At 47.2% G+C, this 12,155-nt stretch overlaps 1 protein-coding gene across 3 annotated transcripts in view; it reads left to right on the top strand.

The window, feature by feature from the left end:
• Positions 1–12,155, top strand: part of LOC122373115 (serum response factor homolog) — a 38,047-nt gene that overhangs the window by 4,131 nt on the left and 21,761 nt on the right. For 2 of the 3 annotated variants that reach the window (XM_043350892.1, XM_043350890.1), the window contains exon 2: positions 3,088–3,339. In XM_043350892.1, coding sequence (XP_043206827.1) covers positions 3,088–3,339 — 252 coding nt within the window. Of the gene's footprint in view, positions 1–3,087; positions 3,976–4,434; positions 4,831–12,155 lie in introns of those variants that run through there. The other variant, XR_006254981.1, reaches the window with a different exon arrangement.

Raw genomic sequence — 12,155 nt, 5'->3', positions numbered from 1 at the left:
CCGATTAGCTTGAAAATTAGAAGTTTGAAAGACACGGAAAAAGGAATCGAGAGCTTGCTATAAGGTCTTTCAGAATTATAAAGGTCATTTTCAATGGCATCGCTGAAGTCACTCCAGCCCACCAAACATAAAATAAGCACGAACAAATTTCCCGATTTAAGTTTTTTTTTTACAAATCGACGCATAAATCGTGAACCATAATAGGTACCTAGAGTCGCAAAAAAGAGCGTTCGGCTTTGCGCATTTTGCTAACATGTCCTCAGATTTGAACTGAGGTCAATGGCTTAGTCCACAGGGGGCGAATACCGCCAAATTAAACGGAGTTTGGCCGAAGCAAATTTTCCGACAATATTTGCAATAATTTTGGCTCCAGCAATTGTATAAAACTTATTTTGCCACCGTCGTGTTCCTCTCGTTGAGACGCATCGAAATGAACTATCCAGAATTGACCTCCGATTAACCCGCGCCCTTCGGTGAACACCCCCTGCGGTGTTTTTCGCGAATATGTCATTTGGCACACCGTATCACACATCTTTTCTGCACATGTGAAAATTTCAAACCAATTTCATAGCTACACCGAGTGACCGATCGCTTTGAAACTGTCAGTGATTGATTAGAGTAACAGTAGGTATGTACAAAATTCATGTTTCGGTGTTTTGTTATCGGTGACATAAGGTCAGGGGAGTTTGCGACCTCTCCATTTGAAGTCAATGGAAGAAAATTGAATAGCGCCTTTTTTGGACGAACGTTATATAACCCGCGCCCTGTAGGGGGGGGGGGAGCGAAACGGCCCCTCCCTGTCCTTTTCCGTCGATATCTCCTAAACGGCTGGAGATATCGCCACCAAACTTTCAGAACCCCTCCGGGCATCAATTTTACACATCGTGACCAAAAATTTTTCCAGAGGCTATGATAGGTCGGCCACAAATGATGTCAGAATGACGTCATGTTCTGTCATTTTCGACCGAAAAAAGACCTTCGCGAGAAGACCTGTCAGGCCTACAGCTTTGAAGATACAGAAAAATGATCAGAACATAAAAGGTGTAGAATTGACAGGGCTACAAAACTGCTATCTCGGATTTTTGAGATTTTTTAGTTTTGACCCCCAAAAATCAAAAAAGCATTTTTTTTATATATTAGCCGAAAAATCAAAAACGTTTTTTGAGTTTCGAAAAAACCGGAATATAAGTGATAGTACCTACCGTCTTCTATCTGCATACCAAATTTCATATGGATACCTCGTTTTTTGGTCAAGTTATAGCGAAAAAACTCTTCAAAAATGATGACGTCAAATTTTCAAACTCAATTTTTGGCAATTCTAGGCCTTGTGGAGCAGAACAAAGACCACCATTAGACTCCCCGTGACGAGCTGCATCGAATCAATACCCATTTTATGCAAAAAATATCAACTTTGAAATTTGACCTAATTTGACCTGACCTTGACCTGACCTTCACCAGAATGTGACCCAGGCTGGCCCCAAAGGCTGCCTAACCCACATAATCGCATTTGTCATATAAAATGGACCATAAAACATGTATCACACGACACTTTCATATTGTGACCCCCGGTGACCTGACCTCGTTGTGACCTGACCTGGTATCAGTGACCTCAGATAGCAAAGTATGTGTTTGCCGAACAATGTACTATCGATGGCTTTCAATAAATTACCAATTTACTCTATTTCACAACACATTTCTTGAAATGCCTGTGAACGGTGAAAATCCTACCTTTGACCTGACCTGTGACGTCATCGGTTTGACCTAGGTCAATGAAATTCGGTCACAAGGTAGTTCCCCGGTGGGGCTATCGAACACTGTTTGAATTTTGAAAATCGGCCGGTAAATTTCCGAGATCTTAGGGGGGGGGGGCCGAAACGGCCCCTCCCCTAGGGGTGGTAGGGTCCGCCGATAGCCCTACGGGGCGCGGGTTAACACTCAAACACTGAATTACCAGTAAACATGGCACACTGAAGCGGATAATGCCACCTGTGACCCCTCCTCATGTCCCTGAGGTCATCTTAGGTCACGAATGGTATCTAACAGTTTTTCGCAAATAACTTTTGATAGAGGCATGCTAGAGCGATGAAAACGCCTTATATGTGTTCAGCTCGACGATACGGATCGACTGATATGCAACATGACCCTTTCCGGTCAGGTCATGACCTTGACCTGAGGTCAAATTTTCAAGTTGACCTTTCAAGGTCAAGTTATAGTTCATTCGATACGTCTTGACGAGAGGAGCACGATGCCGGTAAAAGTGAGCTCGTGCGAGGTTTCAGTCAAAAGTTGTTACAGAAAATTGTTTCCGCAAAAATCGTCTATTTTAGCAGTTTTTGCCCCCTTTGAGACAAAACCGTTGACCTTAGGTCAAATCTGAAAGAACTACGCAGAAGGAAGGGCGTTAATAGAGCTATCAAATGCGCTTTCCCGGGGCGCTGTAGCTCTATTGGTTTCCGAGTTATGCGCCGGTTTGATGAAAATTGCCGACATTCGACCTGATAGTCGGCGAAATTTGGCATTCGGGCATTCGATGACCTCTGGTGAGCTGACCTTTGTCTTGACCAAAAAATGATTGAAGTATTTTCGTCCTTATTTTTTACGCTCTTTCGAAGGCCGCCTTCCTCGTATCACTACGTGGCCCAGGAGCTGAGTTAGAAGGGGGGACGTTCAAACCCCCCCCCCCCAGCAACCGGAAAAAGATCATGTTGCATAGCTATCGATCTATGGTATCTATGCAACATATAGCATGTGATGGCTATATGATCATATGATAGCTCGATAGCATCAATCGAGCTATCGATTGATGACCTGAACACATTCCAGTTGATTTCGTTGCCCTTCCATGTCTCCATCAAAAGTTGTTGTCGGAAAACCGCTGGTGAACTTGTATTGCCTAGCATGACCGCTGAAAGACTTGAATGCCTTGAAAGACCGCTGGCCATCAGTTTCGACCTCTCCTTTGCATAAGGGTACAACGGTCATGTTTCTGTACATAAATTGTGGTTTTGATTTATTAGTTCAACACTGCGCCTCTTTCGGGCACAAGCCATCGCTGACGCTCCGTCGCCCCACCCTTGTGTCCGGCAGGCGTACGAGCTGTCCACTCTGACAGGCACCCAGGTGATGCTTCTCGTGGCGTCCGAGACTGGCCACGTCTACACGTTTGCCACACGCAAACTGCAGCCGATGATCACCTCGGAGGCGGGCAAGGCGCTCATCCAGACGTGTCTCAACTCGCCGGACCCGGCCGGCGCGCCGCCGGGGCCCGGGGACCAGCGTATGTCGGCGACTGGCTTCGAGGAGACGGAGCTATGCTGCGGCGCCGAGGACGAGCAGAAAGTAAGGCCGCCGCTGGCGCAACCCCTGGCCGCCGGCTACGGCGAGTACCGCGGCCTGGCGCCGCCCTATGGCGGCTACAGCGGCCAGCCGCAGGCCTGCTGGCCGCTGCCGCCCCAGCTGGGAGGCATGGTGTGCCAGCCGCCGACGCCACCCGTGTCGGTGCCTCACTCCCAGGGGCCGCAGGCGGGCCTGGGACCTGGGGGATTCTATCTCCCCAGTGTGTGTCGGTAGGTGGGTGTGGCGGCGTGGCGCTCCCCTAGGACAGCGGGAGGGACCAAGAGGCGTGGTTAAGGGAAGGATGTACCCATCTCGGGCAGTCTAAGGAGTACGATATGAGGAATGGAGGGCTGTGCGGTCCCGGCTGGCTCGGGTTTGACCCCAGGGTGGGCTGGTGCTTTCCAGAGTGGTAGTTGGTGGGTCACCCGTGATGGCATGCCAGGGCAGAATCTCACCGTGCTGGGCTATCACGCATCCAGAGTTTTCGGGCTGGGTCAAGGCATGGCTGGGGGGGTTCTAAGGTCCCCCCAACAGAGTGGGATGGTTCGGGCTTACCTCCGCTAGTTTATACGCAATGGAGTGTCTTTGATAGTCTGTAGAGTCAGTGTATCCCCTTGCCCCGGCGGTAAATAGGGGGAATTTGGGCCTGTTCCAGCGCCTCCAGAAACCTCCAGAAAGCTCCAGAAAGCTCTAGAATCCTCCAGAGAGCGTTCCAGCGCCTCCAGAAAGCTCCAGAAAGCTCTCGCCAAAGCTCCAGAAACCTCCAGTAGCCTCCAGAGAGTTGAGAGGTCCAAATTTCTCTGGAGGCTCTGGTCTACAATTATGGTGCACATGTGACAATCACGAATGTAAACAAAGGACATTTGACTGATTATTTTACAACTTGAATGTAAAGAAAATTACAATGCTATAATTTTATTTATCTTTTTAACTAAAATTGAAAACAAATTTTGCGTTTCAAGAGAGAACAATCGTCATTCTTTTGGTATCTATGACGCTAATCTCCAGAAATCTCCAGATTGCGTTCCAGCGCCTCCAGTAAAACCTCTGGTAGAGCCTCCAGTCAAGAATTTCTTCTGGAGGCGCTGGAACAGGCCCTTAATCACCTGGGACCTATTTATAAGTTATGATTTTACATGCTTTTACCGCTGCCTAATAATTGTGCCATATGGAAAAATAGTCATGTAGTTAGATGACTTTAGATCGGATAGTGACGGAGGCAAGGTGTGATTTTTTAAGTTTTTTAGTACTTAGTCATTGCCTGCAGGAGTTTTCAACGAAGCGCTGAACCCAGGCATTGCTACCGTTTTGTACTGTGTAATTATCACACGGTCATGCGTCTGCGTCTGTGATTGGTGCGATTGGTCGTGCCTGCTCCGGTGCTGTGTGTTCTGTGAACGGTTGTTGTTGCTGCTTACGCTGTGCTTGTGAGTGAATCAGTGACGGACGGAGCGGGCTGGCCCCCTGCTGTCGTTCTCCACCGAGCACAATACACAGCTCTTCCGAACATGACGACCACGTGACAGGCGGCAATACCCCTCGGGGGGGGGGGGGGGGGAGCAAATCTCACAGGTTTGAAACAGCCCAATCGTGATTCTATCCCACGATACCCTGAGACTCCTACACCAGGTAAACATTTCATGCGCGCATTCAGTTTACCTTGCCTTTGGGAGGGACGTTTCATTGTTGGGGCGTTCCACGACAGATCGACCAAAAAAATCACGAAATAACACCCTACCTCTCATATTTTGATGAAATTTCGTCTATGGGGTTATCTTGTCCGGCGATTCGTGTTGTGACATTTTCAATCTCATTCGTCCAATACTTTGGGAGATATTGCCCCAGGCAAGTTAATGGCTACCATAAAAACTCTAAGTTTCATCCGCAAATATTTAGCTAAATACTGATTAGATTCATATAAAACTGCATATCATCACAATAAGAATTAACCAAAGATTTTGGTGATATCAATTATTTTTGAAAATTTTGCTCTTTTAATTTTTTAACATAAAATTGATTTATAAAAATTAAATTTTGAGAACGTGGCCATCTTTTTTTACAATTTATTTTTGCAGCAAAAGTCTTGTCAACGCATTGACTTTCAATGATGAAAATATTAAAAACATGTTTTTCCCCTAAAGGTCGCTATACAACATTGAATTTCGTCGTACAGTGAAAAAAATAACAATAACTGTCAACCGGTCTAAACGGAGTACGGTGAAATGTGATCAAGAGCTAATTGCGACGCTGTTAATTCTTTTTAAAGATGCTTAAGACACCTACGAAAGCTAAGTTAGGACCCAAAGATCCAAAAACGTCATAATGGCGTATTGTTTTCAAGAGAGCGAGGTTTAACCCCCTGTGGCCGAGGGAGCGAATGCCTTTGACGGTTTTCTCATCACTGCTGGGGACGCATTGGCGATAGAGTGCTGAAGCCGGACAGTTATTACAAGTTATCTAGTTGATTTATCTTGTGACATCAAATGAACTTTCATATAAGGTCACTTTACTGAACTATGACGTCACGTAAGTGAGCCTGTCTAATGCTTAAAAATGTTACTTTTGCGAAACGCCAAACAATAGTTTACGGAGAGAACGTATGTAATTCACGCATTCTTTGCAAGTTCCGATGCTTTAGTTTTGCTGGTGGGCCTTGCATGACGTCATAATGACGCAACGTCATTTATGACGTCACTAACGCTGATTGAGTCAAGAGTTTTTCGTTAATAAATTCCTAACAAAATGACGACATTGAGGGGAGGGACATCAATGTACTGAAAATGAGCTGTCGAATCGACAGATACTTTTGCCGTAGGCCGGTATTATCTCAATTAACCAGTTTCGGGACCTGAAATATTTGCCAGATACCGAAATGACGGTTCTGCGACCATTTAAGTGATTTATTGACCGAAAATTGGATCCCTGCCTCAAGGCATTTGACCTGACCTCAGAGGTTACCGGTTGCCGGAATGATAAAACTTGGTTTGGAAGAGGTCAGCTTAAGATGTTTTCCTCAGGTCGAGGACACATCAAAACCGCTGAGGTCAAGAAGCTGTTCAAATGAGACCATTTCAGCCGTTTTCACGACGGATATCAGACGAATCTAGCCAAATCTTTTACTACAGCTATTTTTATAACGTAATTTTATTGTTATGCTTGAGTAAAAAGTAACGACTGATAATTTGATAAATAAGGTCAATAAGCATAAAGCAACTAGCGCAACCTAAGCTAAAAACAATTAAGAATCAACTATGAACCAAATTTGACCAAATCCCATCAAATATCAGTTAATGTGTGTCAGATAACCGTCGTGAAAACGGCTATTGTAAGTATATGATTCAGTTCAGCAGGGTTCCCTGAGTTCACTGGTGGCTTATTCGACTCGTTTGATAAATTCCATTCAGTCATTGACAAAAAGAAAACTGATGACCTCACACGACCGTACAATGTAACGGCATATACGGCGCATTGCAAGGTCCTCAATGCAAAAACCTAAGACGTTAGGCGGCACGGGCGGACATCGATAGCAGCGCCTCTATCGGTCACTAGGGAAAGCTGGGCTGTAGGCGACGAAATACCGGCTGAGTTGTCACACGTTGAATAGGTTTATAGACATCCGTCTTGTGAACAAGTTAAACTTTCGCCTTCAATATTTCTACAGGCAATTTTAGAAGTGTCTTCACATAGATTACAACACCGTTTAGATTATTGTATTCACTTCAAGCCTTCCCTATTGCTCTTGATGATGCGGGAACTATTTCTAATTAGTATTTTTAGCTTAATAAAAGAACATATTGTGCAAACGATGAAAAAAGCATAGATGGAAGATTTTAAATGCAATTTTCTCTAGCAATTAATGGTAAATTCTCTACAGATCAAGGAAAAGATGCATGCTAACTGATGATTTAAAGTTCTTGGGGCCAGTTGTTTTCTTCTTTTCTTACGTCGCCCCAATGGCCGCGAATACACTTGTGATAACGCTTATCGAATCGCTCATCGCAAAAGTGTATGAAATCACGATTACAGGCGTTTGAGATGGGCTTGGATCATTTTCGGCATCCAAATAACAGTTCAAATGTTTCAATATTTCCCATTGACTTAGTGAAGTCACGTGACCAGCTTGACTTCGGGTGAAAATTTAGGAAAGTTAGGGGAATTGATGTTGTGAAATCTCAACAGCCGTTACTGCCGTTACTTGTGTCATCCCCTGCAAAAGGTTCCCTTACACTGAGAGTACAGTGCAAAACTGCAACTTTTTGCATTATTCCGAGGTTTATTTGTGACGTCATATGTCAGTAAGCTGACCTGAGCCTGTTCTGTTGGCGTCAACAGATTCGGAATGTCAACTTTCAGCTCTCCAGCCTTACACCACTGCAAACAATATCGAGAAAACCGTTGGGGCTGCACATCAAACCCTCCCCTTCGGCCGGGTGGGAATAAAAATACTATGAAAGTGAATGTTAGTGAAACATGGAGCATCCCAAGCCACTAGCTACCTCGAAATGCATTAATTTCAAAACGTTAGAGATGCTTCCAGTTTCAAGAAAACAGAATTCAATATCGGCGAATTTTCAAGTACTTGTAATTTTGTCACCCCCTCCCACTCTGACCTGGTCACGCCCCTGGCAATTGCAATCAATTACCTTCAAATGCCGCATTTTGGTACTCAAATATTTTTTTGTGGCAAATTTATTCATCAAAATTACTGAAAGTCCGTTATTACAAGGACAGAGCGAACTTCATGCGATTACTAGCTAGAGCCTTCTCCTCATTTAACTCTAACACAGCCTCGGCTCTTATGAACGGAAGTTGTGTAGGTATGTCCAGCCACAATGTCCGATTAGCAATTTTGATAATTCCTAACGTTTCATTGGCGGATCGAGCCGGACGTTTTTTTTTTTTTTTTGGGGGGGGGGGGCAAATGGCCGAAATGGCCCCTTCCTTTCCATGCACCGCCATAGGCGCAATGTTAAAACTCGGGTTTTTGCGGGGGGGGGGGTAAACGGGCTTTGGGGGGAGCATGGCCCTACCCCTGGATCCGCCAGTGTAACGTTTCACCAGTGCAAGCTGCTTAGAAGCATATCAGAATTCAGAATTACATGCGAGGCGGCCGATATCAGTGTTCAGCTCATTTTTTTTTTTTTGCCTGAACAATGTTCGAAACTACAGCGAAAGTGAAGCAAACATCATTCAATAATCGCATGCCTGGTCTGTGAGTGTGAGTGCCAGGCTTTTATTTCTAATTTTCATGAAACAGTTCGAGGATATGTGGGTAGGAGAATGATTGGCTCTGGAAGGCATCACCAAGTGTTCCCTTTTACTACAAACATTGTCGTAAACAAAAAATTATATAAAAAGTTAAAGGCAAAACATGTCTCTAATTTTTTGGACATTAAATTTCCATATCCAGAGGCATCTTTTGGCATAATATTTTTGTCAAAAATTAAATGGCCACCTTTTGAAAATCGAAAATCAAAAATTCATTATTTCAAAAAATCTTGCGATTTTGAAAATTTTCAAAATATTTTGGTTGGATAATTTTCTACTGTCAATGAGGATTCCAATGATATGCATATTAATGTAGGTTACTGGCTATATTTTTTGATAATACGAGTTTAAAAGAGGGTTACTCTGGGCATTTTGAAAAATGCCTCTGGCTATAACTCGTAAACCCTTCGTAGTATAACGCTAAAAATAAGAGATTATGAATCTACGGTACGGATAACCCCATAGACGCAATTTCATCAAAATCTGAGAGGTAGGGTGTTATGGCTTGGTCGATCTGTCGTGGAACGCCCCTGTTAGAGATTATGGCTGCTATCTGTTGGAAGCGCTGATCACTTGAACAGAGTCGCCGGGCTGTGATCAATGTCTATGCACGGAAGAACCTAATTGAGTAGTGAAATGACATTAATTAGTCTATGACATTGCATCGGGAGTCGGGACCCTAATGTGCTCTTTGGGCTGCTCGTAGTGATTATTGATATCCCCTTTGTGCTCACATATATGAGCCGGCGTCTTCTTTCCGCTGTCATTCTTCCACAACCTTCTCAGGAAGGTCTCTGTTGTTCAATCCGTCGTCGTCGTCGCTCCAATATCTGCTCGGAACCCCCGGCCAGTGGATAGCGTGTAGTCACGGCCACCGACCAGAGCGCTGACCGCTCGTGGCCAGTCATTCACCCGTCGGCCGCACCATATAGGGGCCGGCCAGCCATGTCGTGCACAGTGCCACCGAGCCTCCGTGCCTGCCCCACCCAGCGAGCAGCCTTGCTACCACCTCCACTGCGGCGGAGACCGCTGGCGGTGCCCCCCCCCCCCCCCCATGATCTGTGGACAGTCAGTCTATGTCATATGGATGGCGTGGAGGCCTTATGATGATGCAAGAAGGGCCTCTTCATGGTATCCAGCAGGTTTTCACGGGTGGCGAAATAGGATTGCTGCAGATATTTCCATAACCGGAGAGACATTGCTACTTGGCAATGCCTCTGAGAGTGTCTTTTAGGCTTGTCGCTTTCAGTTATGCTATTCGAAGCTTATAGACAGAATGCCTGAGGATAAGGAGCTTGCTTAGTCCTGTTTGAGTCCCGATGATGTTAGCTTATGTTTATTGCCGTTAGGCTGCGTGTGTAGATTGTGGCTCGCACTGACTGATGCTCCTGTCATCTGCAATCTGAGGTGCAGTTTTGAACGACCTCGGTCTCAGGAAAGAAAGGACATGCCTGTGCATCTTATACATCCTGAGCTCCTAAGCTGACGAAGGTCTGGTCTTCTGTCGTTAATTCTTTTGCCATGCCATGTTCCCTCGGTAGCTCTCTGCGGCTGTCGGATGTCGTGCACCCGACACACGACCTGTCAACACCCGACACTGGCCACTGGGCTCATCTGTCCGCTCTGGCCAGCCGTGTGTCAGAACAGGTGACGGGCTCTGACGGATGGCCGTGTCTTGGTGGTTGTATGCTGTCTGGGGAGCTGATCCCACCACAGGGGGCTGCGGATGACGGGGGACGACTCTGCTTCCAGTGGGGAGGTGTTGAACTGTGCAGTGTGCAAGTGTGCGCAGCTTTGGTTGAATGCGGATTGGAGCGACTGATTTTGTCCGACAAGTTATGGACACCCGACCCCTGTCTTTTGAAGCTCAATGGTCTCCCAGCCCTCCCTAGTTATAGATACTCTTTTGGCTAGGACGAGCGTGGTTGGAGTGCAGATGCTGTCTCGGCGTGTTCAAGAGAGAACTTAATTACCTATGCGAATGTAAACATCGTTTTTTAGCGCTGGCTGTTCTTGGGACCAAAACGAATCCGCTACTTATTGAGAGCACATTCCAATGAGCTTACTCCCTTTTGTAGAGGGCTGTGGATCGACTTCCTCGTTCATTGTTATGCATTGGCTGGGCATTTCGCTCACGTTGATCATATGCTGCTGCTGGCGAGGGCAGATGGTCTTGATGAGACGATCACCCGTTTCGGTAGAAGCACATTGTGCAAGGTTTAATGTGGGCCGGTGTGCTCCTCGGCTACTCGGCGCGATGCTCTGGCGAGGAGGAATGAAGATCGCTGCTTCCTTCCCTCGGCTCGCACCGACTGATGCGCGCTGGCCGCCTCATCAGCACCCGCCCGCCGTCCGCTCGTTTCCGGCTGCCGGGCCGCGCCGCGCGGCACGTGCCGGTCCCATGTGCCACCGGCGGCAGCCATATGAGGCGGGCCGCCGGCCGCCGACCGGCTCCCCCGCACCGCGGCGGCCGGTCGCGCCTTACAAGGGTCGCGCCGGCTATCGGCCATCATCACTGACTCAGTGGGCCGCCGTGGAAGCCTGTCTGAATGGTGTCCTGCTGCCGACCGGCGCGCGCCACCCTTATACGGCCGGTCACCGGGCGAGCAGCTATGGACCAACTGTCTCCGCCAGTATCCGTGACCGTGTATGGAGGTGCGCGTCGACGCGACGGAGACCGGCTGTTGTTTTCTGTCCGCCGGGGACCAACTGTCGTCCTCCGTTCTCAGTCCGACGGGAACCGGCTGTTCTCCCCCGGGGACCGACTGTCGTTTTCTGTCCGCTGGTGCAGTCTTCCGTCTTACCCTCACCGCGTCCCAATCCCTGTCAGTCCTCCTTTCAGAGAGGAACAGTGTCCGGAGTTTCCTGCCTACTGCATTGTCTACAGATTCGTCTTCTCCCCTTGTAGCAGCATCGCCGTCACCTCCCTCGTTCTCATTCGGTCTCTGGTCTCTCGGCCACAAGCGATTTGGCGCTGCCGCGTTTTTGTCGGTCAGAGACTGCATCGTCGCATAGAAAGGGAGCACAATACTGAGGAGACTGCAAGTGGTCACAACAGCGTAACACCGGTTGGAAATGAATCCTCCGCGCAACGTGGAGACTGCATCGGACGGTAGCAGCATAGCACCAGAGACTGCAACGAGTAGTGGGAAAGAAGCACGTTGGGAATGCGATCCAGAACAGCACCATAACACCAAAAATGGAGGTGCGCCTTATTGGGGGCACTCGGGACCGCATGGCATGGTTGAAGGATGGAAATCGTTATGAAAATATGCTTCCGCGCAGCAACGCATGTCGTCATGCACTCGGCAAAGAACGCACGGCTCATGCAGCAATGCTCTATTGTTAGCCAGTTCGGAGCAAAGGAAAGGCATGCATGTAATCGGGAAAAGGTCATTGCAGACGACCAAGTCACTGTAAGACAGTCAACTAAAATGCCACCAGAAAACTTTCGACTGTTTTCTGTCGACCGTGAGATTGCGTCCAGAATTTCCACTTTGGTTTCCGAGCTGATGTTGTGATGATTGGACATTGTGGTAGTACGCGGACCA

This window comes from Amphibalanus amphitrite, unplaced genomic scaffold, assembly GCF_019059575.1.
Source record: "Amphibalanus amphitrite isolate SeventyFive unplaced genomic scaffold, NRLGWU_Aamphi_draft 001445F_arrow, whole genome shotgun sequence".
Taxonomy (NCBI): Eukaryota; Metazoa; Arthropoda; class Thecostraca; order Balanomorpha; family Balanidae; genus Amphibalanus; species Amphibalanus amphitrite.
The sequence above is the reverse complement of the archived record's forward strand: the minus strand, read 5'-3'. Positions and strand labels throughout refer to the sequence as shown.